Source organism: Bufo gargarizans, chromosome 5 (genome assembly GCF_014858855.1).
Source record: "Bufo gargarizans isolate SCDJY-AF-19 chromosome 5, ASM1485885v1, whole genome shotgun sequence".
Classification (NCBI taxonomy): domain Eukaryota; kingdom Metazoa; phylum Chordata; class Amphibia; order Anura; family Bufonidae; genus Bufo; species Bufo gargarizans.
Genome location: NC_058084.1, coordinates 420,766,104 through 420,787,976, shown reverse-complemented (window position 1 = coordinate 420,787,976; position 21,873 = coordinate 420,766,104). Strand labels below are relative to the sequence as shown.

General features: G+C 43.6%; 1 protein-coding gene across 2 annotated transcripts in view; it reads left to right on the top strand.

The window, feature by feature from the left end:
- Positions 1-21,873, top strand: part of VIPR2 (vasoactive intestinal peptide receptor 2) — a 278,827-nt gene that overhangs the window by 74,075 nt on the left and 182,879 nt on the right. For both annotated transcript variants that reach the window (XM_044295226.1, XM_044295225.1), the window contains 2 exons: positions 18,749-18,856; positions 20,774-20,874. In XM_044295226.1, the coding sequence (XP_044151161.1) occupies positions 18,749-18,856; positions 20,774-20,874 (209 nt within the window). The remainder of the gene's footprint in view (positions 1-18,748; positions 18,857-20,773; positions 20,875-21,873) is intronic.

Here is a 21,873-nt window from a genome sequence, read left to right as displayed (position 1 = left end):
CCACAAAATACTCATAGAGGGTATTGATATACCGGCTTCCACCAAATAACTGTGATACACCAGCTTCCACCAAATATTGATTAAGGGGTTTGATTTACCAGCTTCCAGCAAATACTTATTATTGGTTCTATATACCTGTTTCCACAAAATACTGATAAAGGGGATTGATATACCGGCTTCCACAAAATATTGATTGAGGCCTGCGATATACCTGCTTCCACAAATACTGCTCTTCTATAGGGACTTTGTCACAGGGTCATTTTGAAAATGAAAGGCAGAGGAAGAAGCAGGCCATTCCGCAGGGGTGGTAGGGGTTGGGCAGGTGCACCAGGCCAAAGCCTAAGAGGGAAGTTGGAAAAGGTGTGTGCGATTACGTCAAAGGACGCACCAGAGTTAGTTTGAGTGGCTCACTGAGCCTTCTGCTTCTGCAGCCTCCTCATCCTCTGTATCCGCACCCTCCTCACTCTCTGCTGTGTGCACCCCCAAAGACACCACCACCAACATAGCCCCTCCACTTGAGTCACAGACATTACTGATGCGCAGCAATTCTTGACATCGGATGGGGAAGAAGAGGTAGCAACAGCCGCCACCCAGTGGTCTGACGACAGTACCCAGATCAGCCCAAGGAGGGAGGTCCCCGCTGTTGCTGCCTACTCCGAGATCTCTAATGTCAGTGGTGGTGAAGGTGACGATGATAACGTGTCAATGGACGTCACGTGGGTGCCCACAAGAGAGGAAGAGGAGGGGAGTTCAGAGGGACAGACGGAGCATCAGATAGGAAGGAGAAGGAGGAGAAGCAGGCAGAACTCGCAGTGCACAGGAGGCAAAAAGTAGACTGCAAATGTATCTGGAGCGAGCCATCCACCCTGCGCGGTCACATCTGGCGCTCCCAGGACGCCGGCACATGGTTCCGCAGTGTGGGCTTTTTTTAACGTGTCAGCTGCTGACAATAGTGTTGCCATCTGCAGCCTGTGCTGTCAACGCATAAGTCGCGGTAAGCCCAACAACACTCACCTAGGGACGACCGCCTTAAGAAGGCACCTGGCCTCCCATCACCTAGCCCAGTGGGAGCAACACCGTCAGAACCCACCAAGCCACACTCCCGCTGTTCCACGTTCTGCCTCTTCTTCTTCTCCTCTCTCCTTCCATTTGTCCTCCACTCCACCTTCCACCGTGCCGTCGTCCCGTTCATCTGGCAAAAGGCAGGCTTCCGTGGCCCAAATGTTCGAACGTAAAATGTTGATGAAGCTGGATAACCCTCTTGCCCAACGCTGACCGCCGGCTTGTCGGAACTGCTAGCCCGCCAACTACTGCCATATAAACTGGTGGACTCGGAGGCCTTTAGAAAATGTGTTGCCATTGGCACACCGCAATGGAAGGTCCCCGGAAGGAAATATTTCTCCCAGAAGGGCATCCCAGAGCTATATGGCCATGTTCAGCGGCAAGTGAATGTATCTCTGGCACACAGTGTCTGTGCCAAGATACATCTGACCACAGACACGTGGTCTAGCAAACACGGGCAGGGAAGGTACATAACTTTTACTGCCCACTGGGTGAACCTTTTGACAGCTGTCAAGCATGCAACCTGTGGCACCCGTGAGGATTTGGTGTTACCGCACAGATTGCATGCAGGCCTGCCTCTTCTTCTCCTCCTCCTACTCCATCCTCCGTCTCCTCCTTGGCTGACTCCTCCTTTTCCACTGCTACAGTCTCTTCTGCTGCACCGCCCCAGCTCCCCAGAACCCCAGCTCTGCGGTCACAAGCCGATCAGTGGCTAACCCCACTCAATTTGACAGTTGGTAAAGTGGGGCACGACAACGGTGTCAATCTGCTGAGCGCGCTGAAACAGGGCAAAATGACACACGTGCCTTGCATGGCAAACGTCCCGAATTTAGTCGTGCAGCAATTTGTTGCCAAATACCCCGGGGTCCAGGACGTCTTGCGGCAGGCCAGGAAAATCTCTGGCCATTTTAGAAGATCTTACACACCACTTGCCCATCAAACGTCTGATTTGTGACTGCCCGACGCACTGGAACTCCACAGCGGGACAGGTTCTGGGGAGCTTGTTTTTTTTTTCACAGCGCCAGTGGCTGCTCATGTGCGACGCATGCAGACTTCTGCGGCCATTTGATGAGATCACCAAACTAGTCAGTCGCAGCCAGGGCGCCATCAGTGACATTGTACCTTATGCCTTCTTTCTGGAGCATGCATTGCGTCGTGTCATTGATCAAGCCGTCGAGGAGCAGGAGCAGGAAGATGAGGAAGTCACAATGCTGAATGAATTCCCAGGGGGGCTACTCCATCTGAGACAAGTCAGCAGGAGTCTGAAGAGGAGTCAGAGGAGGATGGTGCCTGGGGGGGAGGGGGTGGAGGAGCAAGAAGAGCAGGTTTTAAACTTTTCTGAGATACCTGGTGTTGTCCAAGCATGGGGGGAGGAGACCGAGGATAACAGTCTCCTGGGAGATGAGCAGGAGCCAGGGCACTCCACTGCTTCCAATTTACTGCAAATTATGACCTTCATGCTCCAGTGTTTGAAGAGGGACCCCTGTATAAAAAGCATAAAGGGCAAGGACCAGTACTGGGTGGCAACGTATTTAGACCCCCGGTACAAACACAAAATGGTGGACATGTTACCAGCATCACAGAGGGCTGTCAGAATGCAGCATTTCCAGGCCTTGCTTCGAGAGATGCTGCATTCTGCTGTTGCGGGCGCTGGTAGAGGAATTTCCACCCACAAATAAACAGTTGTGGGTACAAATCCTACAGCACATGCAAGTAGAGGGCGTTTTGAAGATGTGTTGGTCATTTCAGATATGAGATCATTCTTGCAGCCAACCCATCGACAGCCGCCCTCCGGATCCAGCCTCAGGGAACTCCTAGACCGACAGGTGTCCGACTACATCTGGTTAACGGCCGATGTGGACACTCTGAGAAGCGAGGAACCCCTTGACTACTGGGTGTGCAGGCTTGACCAGAGCTGTCAAAATTTGCCATGGAACTCATGGCTTGCCCCTCGTCAAGTGTCCTGTCCGAAAGGACATTCAGCGCAGCAGGGGATATGGTGACCGATAAGCGCACTCGCCTAGCTCACGACAGTGTGGACTACCTCACATTTCTAAAAATGAATGAGGCATGGATCTTGGAGGAATTAAACATCTGTGAAGACCACATTTAATTGAATTTCCTCATGCCAGCCCACACATATCCGCCACCACCCAGAACAAATAATAGTCCCTGTCTTATGTAAACACAGCGGCATAAAAGGCCTTTTCTGTCTGGTGAATGCCTAATGTTTGGGGCCACGGAGGAATTCAACACTTGTGACGACCATGTGTTATCGAATTTCAACTTTTAGCATTTGGGGGGATTTCGTTAGCCATGTTTTTAATCCAATTTTATATTTTTAGTGAGAGGCAAATGCATTTGCCGTATTTGTGGGAGGGGAAGCTGGTTACCTTATATAAACTCCCCTCCCCCTGACAGCGTTCTCGGCGGCGAGTGCTAACCCACCCTCCCTCCCACTTTTTCGGATGGGCAGTATAAGAGAGGCCCTCTTTAGGTTTCTCTTCCTACAGCAGTTACGGCACAATTCTACTGCTTTAGAGATAGATAGGTATGGTCATCAGGTTCTCGATACGTTTCTGATAGCTGAGCCGAGCACAAGTTCTTTTAAACATATGTATTTGACATGTATTTATACTGACCTGCAGTAAAATTGATATTCAATGACCGTCTAATATACCTCCAGCCACATAAGCACTTGTTCTTTTCTGTACGTTGAATGAATACTTTTTTGGGCCTGTATTACACTGGCCTGCATTAAAATTATTATCCAATGACCATCTAATATACCTCCAGCCACATAATCACTTGATGTTTTTTGTACGTTGAATGAATAATTTTTGGGGCCTGTAGTCCACTGGCCTGCAGTAAAATTGATATCCATCGACCGCCTAATATACCTCCAGCCACATAATCACTTGATCTTTTCTGTACGGTGAATGCATAATTTTTGGGTCCCGTAATCTAACTGGCCAACAGTAAAATTGTTATATGGTGACCGCCTAATGTACCTTGAGCCACATTATCAATTGTTCTTTTCTGTCCGGTGAATGAATAATTTTTGGGGCCTGTAGTACACTGGCCTGCAGTAAAATTGATATCCAATGCCGTCTAATATACCTCCAGCCACATAATCACTTGATGTTTTCTGTCCGGTGAATGCATAATTTTTGGGGCCTGAAATCTTACTGGCCAACAGTAAAATTGTTATACGGTGACCGCCTAATGTACCTCCAACCACATTATCAATTGTTCTATTCTGTAAGGTGAATTAATAATTTTTGGGGCCTGTAGTCCACTGGCCTGCAGTAAAATTGATATCCATTGACCGTCTAACATACCTACAGCCACATAATCTCTTGTTCTTTTCTGTACGTTGAATTAATACTTTTTGGGGCCTGTACTACACTGGCCTTCATTAAAATTGTTATCCAATGACTGACTAATATACCTCCAGCCACATAATCACTTGATATTTTTTGTACGGTGAATGAATAATTTTTGGGGCCTGTAGTCCACTGGCCTGCAGTAAAATTGATATCCATCGACCGTCTAATATACCTCCAGCCACATAATCACTTGATCTTTTCTGTACGGTGAATGCATAATTTTTGGGGCCTGTAATCTAACTGGCCAACAGTAAAATTGTTATACGGTGACCGCCTAATGTACCTTGAGCCACATTATCAATTGTTCTTTTCTGGACGGTGAATGAATCATTTTTGAGGCCTGTAGTACACTGGCCTGCAGTAAAATTGATATCCATTGACCGTCTAACATACCTCCAGCCACATAATCATTTGTTCTTTTCTGTACGTTGAATGAATACTTTTTGGGGCCTGTATTACACTGACCTGCATTAAAATTGTTATCCAATGACCAACTAATATACCTCCAGCCACATAATCACTTGATGTTTTTTGTACGGTGAATGAATAATTTTTGGGGCCTGTAGTCCACTGGCCTGCAATAAAATAGATATATCTATTGACCGTCTAACATATCTCCAGCCACATAATCACTTGATGTCTTCTGTCCGATGAATGCCTAAAGTGAATGCCTGTACTCCCGTGGTCTAAAATAAAATTTTTCTAGGCTCCAGCAGGGCACATTTTTGACAGTTTCCCTTTAAGATGCATAAAAATGGCCCCTGATTAAAATACATATTTTTGGTGGGAATTTTTGCCATTGATCCCCACTGTCCATGTTGTGGGATGATTTGTACACTTCTAGTAAGTATTTGGTGTCTGCAAATATGACCTGAAGGTTTTTCAGGTCGCCTGCCATTAAAGTGAATGGAGCCCGCCGCGAACTGCGAACATTTGATTGCGTTCGCGAATCGTCCCGGCCAATGTTCGTCCATCACTGCTTGGTAGCCCCAGAAGGGTTGGTTAAAGGAAATGTGTGATCAGGAAATGACCTATTGTTTAAAACCCATTCTTATGTTTAACATATTTTTAAACAAATTTTTGGTGCTGTTATTTTAAATTTTCCATGTCAATATCTATATTTGTCAAAGCTTATCTATTCTTTCCTTGTACAATGACCTCTCCACAGGTCACAGAGCATGTCTAGAAAGGACTCCCAAGTCAATAGGGTCCCCTCCTGACCATTGTGTCTATGGACCATGGGGCTGCCGTAAAGCAATTTTCTTAATGCTGTCTAAATGCTGTTAAGAACAGCTAAGACAAGAGGGCTGCCCCCATATCATGTTTAGGAAATAGAATAAAAAAATCTGCAATCAGAAAATAAAAAGAGATTAGAAGAAAAGGAGATGTGTTGCTATCTGGTTTTAGGGCTCTTTCACACTTGCGTTCTTTTCTTCCGGCATAGAGTTCCGTCGTCGGGGCTCTATGCCGGAAGAATCCTGATCAGGATTATCCCAATGCATTCTGAATGGAGAGAAATCCGTTCAGGATGCATCAGGATGTCTTCAGTTCAGGACTGGAACGTTTTTTGGCCGGAGAAAATACTGCAGCATGCTGCGCTTTTTGCTCCGGCCAAAAATCCTGAACACTTGCCGCAAGGCTGGATCCGGAATGAATGCCCATTGAAAGGCATTGATCCGGATCCGGCCTTAAGCTAAACGTCGTTTCGGCGCATTGCCGGATCCGACGTTTAGCTTTTTCTGAATGGTTACCATGGCTGCCGGGACGCTAAAGCCCTGGCAGCCATGGTAAAGTGTAGTGGGGAGCGGCGGAGCAGTATACTTACCGTCCGTGCGGCTCCCGGGGTGCTCCAGAGTGACGTCAGGGCGCCCCATGCGCATGGATGACGTGATCGCATGGATCACATGATCCATGAGCATGGGGCGCTCTGACGTCATTCTGGAGCGCCCCGGGAGCCGCGCGGACTGTAAGTATACCGCTGCCCCGCTCCGCACTACTACTATGGCAACCAGGACTTTAATAGCGTCCTGGCTGCCATAGTAACACTAAACGCATTTTGAAGACGGATCCGTCTTCAAATGCTTTCAGTTCACTTGCGTTTTTCCGGAACCGGCGTGTAATTCCGGCAAGTGGAGTACACGCCGGATCCGGACAACGCAAGTGTGAAAGAGCCCTAAACTGGTAGAAAAAAAATTGGTGATACATTTCCTTTAAATTTGGAGGGGGAACATGTAATACAGAATGTTTGAATAGGCAGGCAATATACATATATGCAATATGAACTGGCCTTTTTGATACACTGCTGAGGCCGGTGATTGGCTGCAGTGGTCATGTTTTTGATGTGATGTCACTGCTGCAGCCGGGTAAACATAGCCTGGCCGGGAGAGTGGCAAAGAGGGATTTGTAAGTTAGGTAAGTAGTGCTCAGTTAATTTTTTTGCAGAAGGATCCCATGTGTTGTCCAGTTTCTTCCTAAAACTAAAACTCCACTTTAAGGTATAATATATTTGGCTTATTAATTTCTATGGCATATACAGTACAACATAATCAATGAGAAATGAATTCTCATAGAGTACAAACTCTAAAATGTGAAACTTGGACTGTGTAGAGACAGATGACAAAACATAAGATATTAGGCATGGATAACACCTGCTGTGATATCACATTTACAATGTTGAAGCGTCAATGTTCTCCTCAAATAAAGATCATTTAAATCCGAATGTATTTACTTCCATTAGACATACATGTCTTTTGGGTTCAATGCCAGCATATATAATGATAAATTTAAAGGGATTCGCCCATCTCACGCATTGGTGGCATATTGCTAGGATATGCCCCCAATGTCACATCTGGGACCCACACTTATCTCTGGAACAGTACCCCAAAAGTGAAGGAGAGCGCACCACACATATGGAGCATGCTCTCTATTCACTTATATGGGCGTTCCAAAATGAGCCGAGCAAGCACTCTTGGCTATTTCTGGAACTCCCATAAAAGTAAATAGAGAGCGCACTGCACAAATGTGGCCACGTCTCCGTTCACCTCTAATGGTGTTCCGGAAATAGCCAAGTGGGTACTCGGCTATTTTTGGCATTCCCATAGAAGTGAATAAAGGGTGGTCATGCTGGTCCTGTGCGCCCCTTTTTTTACTTTGAGGGCCCCGTTGTAGAGATAGGTGCAGGTCCCAGAGCTAAAAGTGTGAAATGGGCTAATCGTTTTAAAGGGGTTTTCCAAAAATAATAACTAACACCAACATTGAACCTTACTGCATTATATAAGGCAGATGATGAAGTTCTGAGGGCATTTTGACTCCTCCAGCATTATTGTGATCAGTGACCAGCGCCCTGTGTTTACATCTCAGCACAAGACGCACAGGGAGTGTCTGTAGTATCAGGTCTCTGCCTCTCCTTCCCCTCCCAGCTCAAACATTACAGATCCAAGCCTGCTTGAAGCCCTGCTGGAAAAACCCCGCCCTCAGACACAGCATCATTACTAACATCAAGTCTACAGGGGAAGGTCTAGGAGAATGAACAGAACACGGCCCTCAGAGGCAAGGTCGCTGATGAGGATGTGTGAGCAGGGCAAGGCGTGATGTCATCGGGACAGGGGACCAACACAGCAGAAAATGTCACTTGACTATGATGAAGTGGAGGAAAACAGGGCATTTTAGGTATTCAATCACTACTAGCAAGTGATAACATGTTGTCAACTATGCTGAAGATTGCAAAACCGGAATACACCTTTAATTTAGCAATTTTGTCTACACAGTGTTTTAAAGTAATTTCTCACCTGCTGAAGTAAATTGCAGGTTTATCAAGTGTTTTTCCTCTAGATAGATGGGAGGATGTAGAATGTCACCCAAGGGAAATATAAAGACAGTGATTTAGCCTATAAAATAAATTAAGCTGCTGTCAATAATGTCTGGGCGAGCAAAATAATAATTTTCCTTTCGCTTACCATGTTCTTAAAAACCTTGTGTAGTAATGTCCTTATATTTTCCTTCAGCACATTGCTGAATCCCTAAAATGTACTTGTAATTTCAGGTGGCTTTTAGTATAAGAGTTTGTGTATGTGTACGTGAGGGATAGCACTATAACTTATATGACTTGGAGCACCTTATACAGCAGTACTGAGCAGTGAAGTTGTGAATCCAGCTCTGGAGTGAGATAGAAAACTTACAAAAGAACAGCAGGTCTTAACTAGTGTTGAGCGAACCCAAACTGTAAAGTTTGGGTCCGTACCGAACTTTATGATTTTTGGTACACGGACCCGAACCCGAACTTTGCCGGAAAAGTTTGGGTTCGAGTTTGTTGTTCAGGCATTTAATAAAGCTTCTTGAAAGGCTGCAGGGCTGTCTTTAACGCTGGGCAAAAAGGGGTCCCAAGGCAGCTGCCTCTTGAGCCCCGCTGGCCAGTGGCGTAGTGTGGGAGGGGGCCATTGCCCCGGACGCAAAATTTAAGGGGGCGCTAGCAGAGGCGCACCGCCATTTAGGCAAAGTGAGGCGATGGCCCCAAGCGGCGCAGCCCTGGTGACAAGTGGGGGGCGGCGGCAGGGCACAGGGAGAAAGGTGCTTCCATTGTTGAAGTGCTCATCTCCATAGTCATCTGTATCGCCGTCCTCAGAACAGCGATACAGATAGATGTGCTACGGAGGGGCAGGGGAGGGAGAGGCATCTCACTTCCTCTTCCTCTCATAGGCTGCAGGTGCTAGGCATGCAGCCTATCAGAGGTCGGTGACGTCATCGCGCCGCCTGAGCCGTACAGCGTAGGACACATGCCGGAAGAGGCCTGCATCGCATCGCTGCAAGCCTGATGGAGGTAAGTATAAGTGTTTATTTTTTTATATGGTACTACTTACTGGCACGATGATTGGGGGCATCTATGGTGGCACTTGTTACTGGCACATGATTGGGGGGCATCTATGGGGGAACTTGTTACTGGCACATGATTGGAGGGAATCTATGGTGGCACCTGTTACTGGCACATGATTGGGGGGCATCTATGGGGGCACTTGTTACTAGCACATGATTGGGGGCATCTATGGGGGAACTTGTTACTGCCACATGATTGGGGGCATCTATGGGGGCACTTGTTACTGTCACATGATTTGAGGGCATCTAAGGGGGCAGGAACTGTGTTCACAGCAGGGTGGCACCCAAAGCAGCTCATGGGCATCACTGGAGCATGGCTGAGGGGATACAGAGGACACAGACGATATACATCCCACAGAGGACAGCTTTTTGTTGCCTCTGGGCAGCCTGGCACACATGAGCGACTACATCCTGCAGTGCCTGCGCAATGACCACCGAATTGCCCACATTCTAACCAATGCTGATTACTGGGTGGCCACCCTGCTGGATCCCCGCTACAAGGACAACGTACTGTTCTTAATTACGTCACTGGGGCGTGATCGTAAGATGCGCGAGTACAAGCGCACGCTGGTAGACACGCTGCTGATTGCATTCCCACCTGACACCGGGGGCTCAGTGGAAGCACAAGGCGAAGGCAGAGGAGGAGGAAGAAGTCGCCAATGCAGCTGGGGCACCGCTGGCACCTCAGAAGGCAGGGTTAGCATGGCCAAATGTGGAAAAGCATTGTCAGCACACCACAACAACCAGCACCATCAGCTGATAAGGAACTTCTTAGCAGGAGGCAGCATTTCAGCAACATGGTGGAACAGTACGTGTGCACACGCCTACACGTACTGACTGATGGGTCTGCCCCATTCAACTTCTGGGTCTCCAAATTGGGCACATGGCCTGAGCTTGCCCTTTACACCTTGGAGATGCTGGCCTGCCCTGCGGCCAGTGTATTGTCCGAATGTGTGTTCAGCACGGTAGGGGGGATGATCACAGACAAGCCTGTCGACAGCCCATGTGGAAAATCTCACGTTTATTAAAATAAACCAGACATGGATCCCCAGGACTTGTCCCTACCTTGTGCAGAATAGACAAGTATACCGGCCGCACCCAGCCATTGTTATACCCCAGAGCACTTTCTCTTTGTTTTCTTTTTTAAAAGAACCGCCTCTTCCACTTACACAGCCACGTCCACCGCCTCCTCAACCTCCTACTCCACTTTGACCTCCGCCTCCTAGTTCAAGATCATTATTTTTAACTTTTTTAAAAATTATATGTTATTTTAATTCATTTCCCTATCCACATTTGTTTGCAGGGCAATTGTCCTGCTCTTACCCCCATTTTGCTTCCTTTTGCAGCCCTCTAGCCCTTTTTTAACTTTTTAGAGCCATTTTAGTGCCCCTAAGTTCAGGTCCCCATTGACTTCAATGGGGTTCAGGTTCGGGGTCAAGTTCGGGTCCTGAACCCGAACTTTGCGCCGAAGTTCGACCGAACCCGAACTTCCAGGTGTCCACTCAACCCTCGTCTTAACTTTAAAGGGAATCTGTCAGCAGTTTTATCCTGCTATTTTCTAACAGCTCCAGCACATGTGCATGAGTCCTTATATTCATGAGTTTCTGGCTCTCTCCACCCCCTGCCTCTGATTGACAGATTTTTCCAACTGATTTGGCAGCAGGGGGCGGAGGAAGCCAAGAGCTCATGAATATTCAGCACCCATCGACATGTGGAGCTGTTCAATACAAGATTTTAGCAAAATGTCTGGGTCAATTAAAGAAAGTGACCCAGCATTTTGCTAAGGGGATCTGTCACTAGTTTATGTTGCCTTTTAATTAGGACACCATAAAACTGCTGACAGATTCCCTTTAACCTCCTAATAGTCACGTTAAAATTGGAAAAATGTCACTTTTTATTGTAGATTTTTAATGTGGGCCTGCAGTAAATCTTGTTGGTGCACAACTCAGGGGCCACTATTGCATTTTTAACCCCTTAGTAACATAATACATTTTAGCCTTAAAGGGGTATTCCCATCACAATGATCACTATTAAATCTCTTAAATGCAATGTCCTGAACGATCACTACGCTGCGTATGTGCCATGATGACTTCTTCCTGGCCAGTATAGTACAGAGCAAGTCACCATGGCGCATGCGCCGTGGCATGCGCGTTCAGGACATTGCGCGGCCAGGCCGGGAGAAAAACTTCAGTCTTCTGCGCAAGCAAAGCCTAGCCGGGAGAAAACATCAAGCACCGCCGAAGTGAACATCGTGCTGGACGAAGGTAAGTATGAAAACTGAAGATGGGAATACCCCTTTAAGGACCAATAATATTTTCCCCCTTTGTGTTCCAGCAGTGACAACTTTTTTATTTTTTCTTCTAGATTTTATTTTTATTTTGCGGGATTAGTTGTAGGTTTTTTAGGAAACATTTTGGGGTATATGTAGTGTACTAAATAACCTTTATTGTTTTATTTTGGGGGGGGGGGAATGAAGAAAAGAGCAATTTTTACATTATTTTGTGGAATTTATTTACGGTGTTCACTGTGTGATAATAAATAACATAATTTTATGCAAGAATTTCATCGATTCGGGTCTCTGAGTAATTTTAAGGTCAATATGAATAAAAGTGAAATGTTAAATATCTCACTGCTGGCCGCTGAAATGACACTTATTCAGTCCAATTTCACTTTTAAATGGCAGGCAACGAGCATTACGTACTTGGGATTGCAAATCCCGGCTCACCTCCACCTCCTATACCCGCTTAACTATTTGCCTCTCCAAGCTAAAATAATCTTGGATCTAGGAAATTGCTCTTTGAAATCCCTTTCGTGGTTCGGTAGGATAAACGTGATTAAAATGGATATCCTCCCAAAATTCTTGTACTTGTTCCAAACGGTCCCCATTTGCGTTCCAGGGAAGCTATTTATAACCATTAATAGAGCAATAACTAGATTTGTATGGGGCAAGGGTAAACCCAGATTGAATGCTGCTATACTGTCTAAACCCAAGAATAGGGGTGGCACGGATTTGCCAAATTTGAAACTATACCATTCGGCGGCTGTTCTCATGTGGATCCTTAATTGGTCCAAAGGCTCTAAGGCTAAATTGTGGGTCCAGATGGACTAGGATCTTGCTCCAATGGACTGTTTGGTAGCTCCATGGGTTCCGCAGGAGGATAGACCGCAATTGGAGGAGTGGCCCTTTTTAACACGTCACGCTTTCTCTAATTGGGACAGATGGACCCCAAAATTTGGGCTGTCTCAATACCCTGGCCCCATGACTCCTCTAATGGGTAATCCATCTTTCGCCCCTGGACATTATGCCTCCAGATTCCTACACTGGTCTCGCCGATCTTATCCTAGGGTCCGAGATGTCCTTAACGGGACTACGTTTGCTCCCATGGATACTTTAATTCCTTTGGATAGGAGACAGGGGCGACATTGGTTAGAGTATGCTCAGCTTAAATCATTTATTAGGGATCTCTTTCCACACCTCTCATGCCCGGAGATGAACGACTTTGACGACCTTTTCTTGAAACTAGACCTGCACTACAAAGTGCTTTCCCAGCTTTATATGAGTTTGACAAAACTTAGTAATTACGACCTAGCGTATTGCTTTGGGAAGTGGGAATTGGACCTTCATCGCACTTTCTCTTCAGCAGATGTTGATAAAATGTGTACACTTTCTCACGGTCTGTCAATTTCGACTCAGGCTCAGGAAAAGAACTTCAAAATACTGTTGTGGTGGTATTACTGCCCCTCCACGCTCCATAGAATGTTTCCTTCAACTACTGATATTTGTTGGAGATGCAATTTGGAGTTTGGTGCTATGCTTCACATTTGGTGGGGTTGCCCTAAGATCAAAAGATTTTGTTATCAAGTACTAGAGGTCTTTAGGCAGTTTTCGGGGGAAAGTGGTTACTAACTCACCTTATCATTGATACCCGGCTCTGTTTCCATGGTAAAGAAAAATGCTTTAAGATTTTTCCTCACAGCGGCCCGGATGACTATTCCGAGACACTGGAGGACGGATCGTGCTCCCTCTCTCTGTGAATAGGCTGGGGAATTGAGGTTTCTGGTTAGGATGGAGGAACTAATTGCTACCTCACATGATCGGGATGATAAGTTTACAAGATCTGGGGTCTTCAGTGTAATAGATTATAGTGTGGGGCTGGATTATGAGACCAGGGGTAACTGGTTCGTTGGATAGTGGGTACACCAGGGCATCGCACTCGGGGTGTCTCTCCCCTCCCCATTACCTTTCTCTCTCCCGTTTTCATTTCCTTTGTTTCTTTTTCTCTTTTTTTTTTTCTATTCTGTCTGTACTTCATTATTTTCTGCAGGTTCACTCAGATTGTGATTGTTTCATGGAGTCTTTTGTCACCTTATTGCTATTAGCAGTGGATCCTGTGAGATCCATTAAGGTCATGTACTGCTTAGACATTGCTGAACACTTTGTTTACCGCTTTGTAGCTATTGGCAGAGGATTCTTCGTGTTCTCTCAATGCCTGAATACTGATATGACATTCTTGTAAACCTTGAAAATGTTATTTTTTTTTTCTGCTTCTTGATTGTTATTGACTGAGGATCCTGCATCTTCCCTCAGTGTTTATATTCTGCTCTGACTTTTCTGAAAACATTAAAAAAATCAGAGTAAACATAAATAACATAATTTTATTATGTGGGTCCGTACAGTGATGATAATGTTACATTTCTATATATTATTTACTATTTTTTCTCTCCTCCTGCAGCTGTCAGCTCTGCAGCTGCTTCCTCATTCTCCTCCAGACTGAGGAGGGGGGGAGGGTCTGCTTTATCTGCTCATATCTCTTTTTTTTTTTTAATAGTTTATTTTATTTTCAAAAAGGGGTTAGAAAAACAGGAGATTACAGTATATCAAATCAGGTATCATATTACTAAATACATTACCATACAATACAAAGTATTTTCATTCTATATAGACTCCCCCTCTTACTTGATACCCACCCACCACTCCCTCCCCCCCACCCCTTTTTCTCCGCGGAGCTGCTGCTGTCCCACCTACTTTTATTTAATATTTTTATTATATAGTATTTTTTTTTTATTATTTTATTTCCACCTACCCCATATCTGCTGCCAGACTATTTTCTTTTTTTCCGTGTAGGCGAGACTGTCTTCATACAACTTTACCTTATCCATGTACTCTATCCACTCCTGGAAACCGGGGTATTTCATAGAGCCCCAGTATTTGACTATTATTATTTTGGCAAGGGCAATACCCCGGAGCCAAAGTAGTTGCTCAATTTTATTTTTCTTTGTCTCTGGGAAGGTACCCAAAATCGCCAAATCAATACCCTCTTCATATTTTAGAGGGGAGCTATTCTGTAATTTACAAAAGATTTTAGTCCAGTACTCTTTTATACCCGGGCATTCCCACAGCAGGTGTATGTATTCACCTCTATCCTTATTACATTTATAACAGTTCTGTTTCCTATAATTTGTAAATATTATGTAAAAAGGCTGGTGTGTAGTGAAAGCGATGTATAATTTTTAGAAGAGTCCATGCGTGGGCCTGTGAGACCGTAGACCTTTTAATATTTTTATAAACAGTATCCCATATAATGGGTTCCGCATTCTGCAAATCCCTTTCCCATTTACCTTCAGCTCTAAATGTGATCTGATTGGTGTATTCGTGTTTTAACTTAACATAAATGTGAGATACGGCAGAGGTGTTTAGCGTCATATCATAACAGAAATCTAAAAAAGAATTGTGTACAGTATCCAAATACTTCTTATTTTCCGTGTAATGTATAGCGTGTCGTAATTGTGCATATCGAAATTGATCAATAAGTGTTACTGAAATATCCGGAAGAATTTCATTTAGGGGCCTAAACTGTCCCTTATCAAAAACTTGTGAAATTAAATATATCCCCTGTTTCTCCCAATAACTAACGTCACCCATTTGCTTAATTTGTGGTAAATGTGCGTTCCCCCACAAGGGGGTATATTGAACTGCTTGGGAGACTCCGACCATCCGTCGAACTTGTTGCCAAATATACTCAAGCATTCTTCTAAAAGGGTTCATTGTTATTTTCTTCTCAGAGGGGCCTTTCTCAAGGATCGAGAAGACATCCTCCCAAGGTCTATAGTTCTCCCCAAAAACAAGCCGTGTACATTTATTCTTTCGATTCCTCACACACCATCTCAGCTGTGCGGCCATATAATATCCTTTTAAAAAGGGGGCGGAAATACCACCCTCTTCTTTGTAGAGATACTGTATTTTAATTCTAACTCGTTTCCGTCCCCATATTAATTCGTTAAAAAGGGTCTCCAATTTATTAAAAAACGTATCTTCTAATATTATGGGACTTGCGTTGACTACATATAATAACATTGGTAATAATGTCATTTTGATAAGCGCAATCCGCTTAATTTGTGACAGAGGTAACCTTAACCATGTTCTAATTTTTCCCTTAACCTTGTCTATTATTGGGAGTATATTCAATTTCTCATAGTGTTCCAACTTAGTCCCTATATGGATACCCAGATAAAGTAACGATTCTGCTGGAGTCAGGACATTCACCCGGAAATTATAACCCGGTGGAACAGGGCGTTTCAATGGGAGAAATTTAGGTTTGTCCCAATTTATCTCGTATCCAGAAAGGGAACCAAATTCATCTATGCTTCCCATAACCCTGGGTAGATTCCTATGCCCTTCCCCAAAAAATAATAGAGCGTCGTCCGCATAGAGACTTATTTTATCGACCTTTCCCTCACATCCGAAGCCCTGTATTTCCTTATCTGCTCTAATTTTGCATGCCATTGGCTCTAGGAACAGCGAAAAGAGCAAAGGGGAGAGGGGGCATCCCTGACGTGTTCCCCGGGTCAGTGAAAAGGGGGAGGAGTACTCCCCGTTAACTCGGACCCTAGAAACCGGATTTCGATAGAGAACCTGGACCCATCTAGAGAAGTATTCTCCCATCTTCACTCGTGACATCACTCCCCAAAGGAAGGGCCACTCCACCCTGTCAAAAGCCTTAGAGGCGTCAAGAGACAGGATGGAGCAGTCCTCCCCCGTCCCCATCTGAACGTTCAGGAAGGCCCTTCTTATGTGTTCCTGAATATTCCTTTTAGGAATAAACCCAGTTTGGTCCTCATGGACAACTTTATGGATAACGACCTTCAATCTATTGGCCAACAATTTTGCAAGAATTTTATAGTCTGTATTCAACAGAGCAATGGGGCGGTATGACTCAACTGACAACGGGTCCTTCCCTTTTTTTAAAATCAGTGTGATAGTCGCTTCCATCCATGAGGGGGGTAAAGAGCCCAATGTCCATGATTGATTTAATACCTCCAGCATTTGGGGAAGGATGATTCCCTCATGTTTCCGATATATTTCAAATGGGAAGCCGTCCGCCCCTGGGGACGTATTACCCTTGATAGTTTTTAACGTACTCTGTAACTCGCTCAGTTGTATAGGTCTATTCAGCCAATCTATATCTTCTTGGTCGAATTCAGGGATATTGATATTGTCTAGATATTCATCTATTTTTCCTCCCTGCTCTGTGGGTCCGGCCTGATATAACCTGGAGAAGTATCGAGTAAATTCCCCCAGGATATCGTCAAAGTCTCTAATTATGTTTCCGACCTCTGTCCTAATTCCATTGATATTATTACTGCTCCTTTGATTTTTTACTATTGTGGATAATACTCTACTTGGTTTACCGGATTTACTAAAGGTCCTTAGCCCCGAGAAGAACAATTTATTCTGAGCTTTTTTGTACAAATATTGCTTATAATCCTCCCGTGCTTTTTTTAATTGATATTGTTTTTCAGGGGTATTAATCTGAACAATCTCACCCATTATCCGATTGATCGTGTCTTCTATTTCTTTTTGAGTTTGTGCAAAAAGGCCCTTCTGTTTCCTAATTCGATATGAGTATAGACCGCGCAGGTATGCCTTTAGGGAGTCCCAAACCATATGTATATGTGTTGAGTTAATATTGTCGTTCCAAAAAAGTTTCATTTCCTCATTGATCTTGTCCACATCTTTTATCAATGTGATCCAGTGGGGATTAAGTTTAAAATTCTATTTTTACTAGGTTTATTATTACTGTCCAGTATTACGGTGACCGGGGAGTGGTCAGAAATACCATGACTTTCATAATTCATTTTTTTGACCCTATTGATCAGCCCAGGGCTGGCGAGGGCCAGATCAACTCGTGACATGGATCTATAGGTCTTGCTAAAGCATGAATATACCTTCTTATTACCATACAGGGATCACCATATATCAACCAGTGCCATTTCTTTACTCATTCTAAATAATATCGTGTTAGAACTAGTGTTTTGTTCATAGTTAATTGTGGTAGATGTCCTATCTATTTTAATGTTCATAACCGAGTTGATAATCTGCTCATATCTCTAGTTTGGTACCAGCTAGAGATATGGGCTTTGTATTGTTTGAAAGCTGGCATTCAAGAATGAGAGCAATATCTTCAGTACATGGGAAGATATCACTGTTAGAAATCAGAAGCAGCAAATGTAGCTGAAAGTGAAAGTAAAAGCAATTAATCCTGACTTGAATTCTAACAGTGATATCTCCTGTTTAGCTTGGACTTTAGCTGGAAAGTCAGCTTTCTAGCTGCTACCATTCATGAGATATCAGCAGTTAAAGCAGCCCTTCCCTTCCATGTCTGCCCGAGCTCAGCTAGGTTAGGTGGTTAGTGCATGGAAAAATGTAACTAATTATAGAATTGACTCTATACCACACGTATCTTGCTGTTGCTTCAGAAAAAAAATGCACTCTGGTGGGTTATATGTTTTTTTTATAATGTTCCATTGAGCATTATATTTGGGGTTGTCTCACGAAAAACATTCTTCAGTTTTCAAAACAGCACCTGGATCTGAATACTTTTGTAATTTCATGTAATAAAACATTAAGTATAGCCACTGAGTTATTCAATAAAATGTATCTGTATAGCTCCTGTAGCTGTATATTTCTTTGTCCGGCTCACTGAGATGACCGCACATGCTCAGTTTCATCCATCAACTGCCTCCTAAGTTGTGATAAGGAGAGAGCTCCATTAGAAAGGACACACACCCTGAGCTGTATCAGAAAGGACACTCCCCTTGAGCTGTCAGCCTGATATAAATCTAGCAGAGCAATGAATGTGGAGATCTCTGGATCCATGTGAGGTACAGGGCAGGTTCTGGCTTTGTTAGAATGAGATTGTCTTGTACTGTATGATGTCTTATTTTAATTTTTTACATTAGTCATGGGATAGCCCGTTTAAGTGTCAGCCAGGCAATTTTATGCAGTCAAGTTGGATTACATTGATTTACAAGTCCTCGAAATGCATGATATTACCTCAATGTTATTATACCTGTATGTCAGTCTATGGGAATGAAGACTGATGCATAATACATACTTAGCTCTGCTAATCTTTTTCTTTTGTTTATAGGATGTTTGGGAGTTTGGGATAATATTACATGTTGGGACCAAGCTAAATTTGGACAAACGGTCACTCAGAAATGCCCTTTAGTACTGAAACATTTCTTCAGCAAGGATGGTAAGTGATGTTTATAGAGATATAATATTAAAAGCCACATACCGACATGTCACATTTTGGCACTAAATGGCAATTTCACAAAATTTCCAACCAACTTGATACATTCTCCACAAGGTGTTTAAGATACAGTGCATGTGATTGGTTACTTGGGAAAGGGTAGGTGTTTAGTACTGTTATTGCACCACCAGGTTGACCTACAATTGCTGGTCAATAGATTACTACGACTGCCAGATATTGCCTTTAAAAATGACTCCACCTTAAAGCATACCTTTAATTTCAGATGACTTTTCAGAATATTGAGATAAGACTATTTCTGGCCATTATATGACTTGTATCTGAGGGATGTTCCCCTCTACGGGCTACTTCTCTAATTGTCAGTTGTCCCTGAGTTATTGGGTGGAGACGAGGGGCGAGCACAGATCTCATAGGGCCTAATAGCAAAACAAAGTATGGGCCCCCTGCAGTTTGTTTCCCAGTGTATATGCGTCAATCACTCCCAGGCAACACATGACATACGTAATACCCCAGAGTTCTGACACATTTATGTTGTTTTTTATCAAGTGGAAGAAATTTTAATTAAATACAAGTTGCAATTTTAAAAATATTTTTTTTTTAAATCACCCTCGGCCTTACTCCAATCCAATTTTTATGTCAGAAAAAGTGTAACATGTGCTTAAAAAAATGGCACTCATTCTGAGCACCGTATTTCTCAATATATTTACACCAAAAAACGGACAAACATACACTGATAAATCTCCATCTTCTCTTCTATTACAAAGCTAGCTGGCTACCTGCAGCCACCACTAGGGGGAGCCCAGTGAATAAGAATTAAAGAAGTTATGCAGTGGTTTTATATTGATGACCTATCCTAAGGATAAGTCATCAATATCTGATTGGCAGGGGTCCAACTCCTGTCATTCCCGCTGATCAGCTGTTTGACGAACAGACGGCACTTGATGAAAGCAAGAGTAATAATCTCTTTGCATTGATCTCCCCCTAGTGGCCGCTGTGTGAAAATGCATAGGGAAGAGAAGAACAAGTTCTGTGTGGGTGCCCCCCTCCCCCGAGCCCCATAGGAGTGGCATTGTCTGCCTTTATTGCAGGTATGCCACTGGTGGAGACTAGTTGTAATAAAGTCTACCCATAGAATACACATGGAGACAGCAGATTCTGCTCCCTAACTCTCTCTCACTAATGTGTAATCAATCAGAAGCACCAAATAGGACATTATAGAGAAATACTGAACAGTATAGAGGTGAATAAAGCACTCGGAGTGAGATATACTGTAACTCTTAGTATTAGCTGATCTATCTGCTCAATCATGTCTTTGTCTCTCTGTCTGCTTCTTTCTTTCTGCACTTACTCCTCCTCCCCTCATCATATACTTCTATGAAATCATGTAACCTGAACCTTAAGTAAGCCCCTCTTAGTGTCAACAGTTAGAATTAACAAGATGGATTCATCACAAAGTTCAGAGAGAAAGTCAGTTTTAGAAAAAGGGAGAGAAGGAAGAAAACGGCAGATAACTCAAGAACAAGACATTTGTCTCTAATAAGATGTATTAAAAAGTTTCTTATATTTGCCTTATTGATTTCTATGACAAATGCCAGTGACAACTTAGCTTTCAGCAGCTATGGGCTGGTCCTACATTGGAGCATGATGTGAGTGTATTGCATTGGAGTGAATGATTGAGAATGTATTATCTATTAGTAGTAGTTTAGTAGAATTTTTTGGGCATGGAAATTGTGTTGCTCTGAGTTGTAGGTTTATTTCTGATGGGTTGGAGACAAATAAGATTTTTCCTGTTCTAATATTACTATTCCGAGCACTATCACAAGTACTATTAGTACTAAAGCAAATAATAATAATAATGACCATCATTCCTAGTTGTAAAAATCTGAATATTTTTTCCTGCAGGAAATATTAGCAGAACCTGCACAGTGCATGGATGGACTGACACATATCCAGACATTTTTGATGCTTGTGGGCACAATGAAAATGTTACTCAAGTTAATAAGGTAGGTCCTGTCACATTAAAAATAAGTACAGAGTTTATACAATTAAACTTTTCCTTTTTCCATATGGCATTAAAGTGTAACTGTCATTCTTTTTTTGTAATATACTTTAATTACTGAAATCATACACTTCTATTAGAAAAATAGGTGGCCCATTTTGAGCCTTAGCAACGCTTCTCTCTCTGTTTACATAACTGTGGAGACGCGCTCAACACTGACTGTTATGTAAACAGAAGACAGAGGAGCGTTGCTAAGGCTCAAAATTGGCCACTTTTGAGCTACTTTCCTAATAGAAATGTACGGAAAAAAGAATGACGGTTACACTTTAAAGCATTCAGTATACGTATATGGGGTTTTCTTTAAGGTGCTATTACACTGCCCAATGTACAGGCAGTACGAGCGCCAGTGGCCATCAGCGTTTATTTGCACCGGCCTGATTACACTGGTCGATGCAAATTTAATGTGGAAGAAATTATTGGTATTGCTGTTGTTTCTCCCTCATTCAGTTGTACTGATTATCAGTAGCACATCCCTGATTATAGAGGGAGATGTGTTGCCAATGATGAAAGATGCCCATGAGACGATGAATGAGCTTGTTCTCTTGTTTATGGGCTGATTGGCAGCACAATTATATGAGTCAATTATCACGGACGAGTGTTCCTATGAACACTTGTCCCCTATAATTTGACGATAATTGTGCGCCCTTTAGGTCTGCAGTAAAATCTCATCTACACATGCAAATAGTAGCTAGTAATACAAATTCCTTTTAATGGGTATTTCATTCATTAAAGTTGAAATGTGACACATCGGCACCACTGCTGTACAGTTGCACCCAGTTCATTGATGAGTCAGGGATGTCCCTGGACATACAGAATGATTGGTGCAGAAACTCCCTCCCTGCAGCTGTATGATCATATTTTCTTCAGAAAACTACAATGTGGTAGTTGGTGTACTACACAGGAGCTGTGCTACCACTGGTGACCATGGTTCCTGCAAACAGCT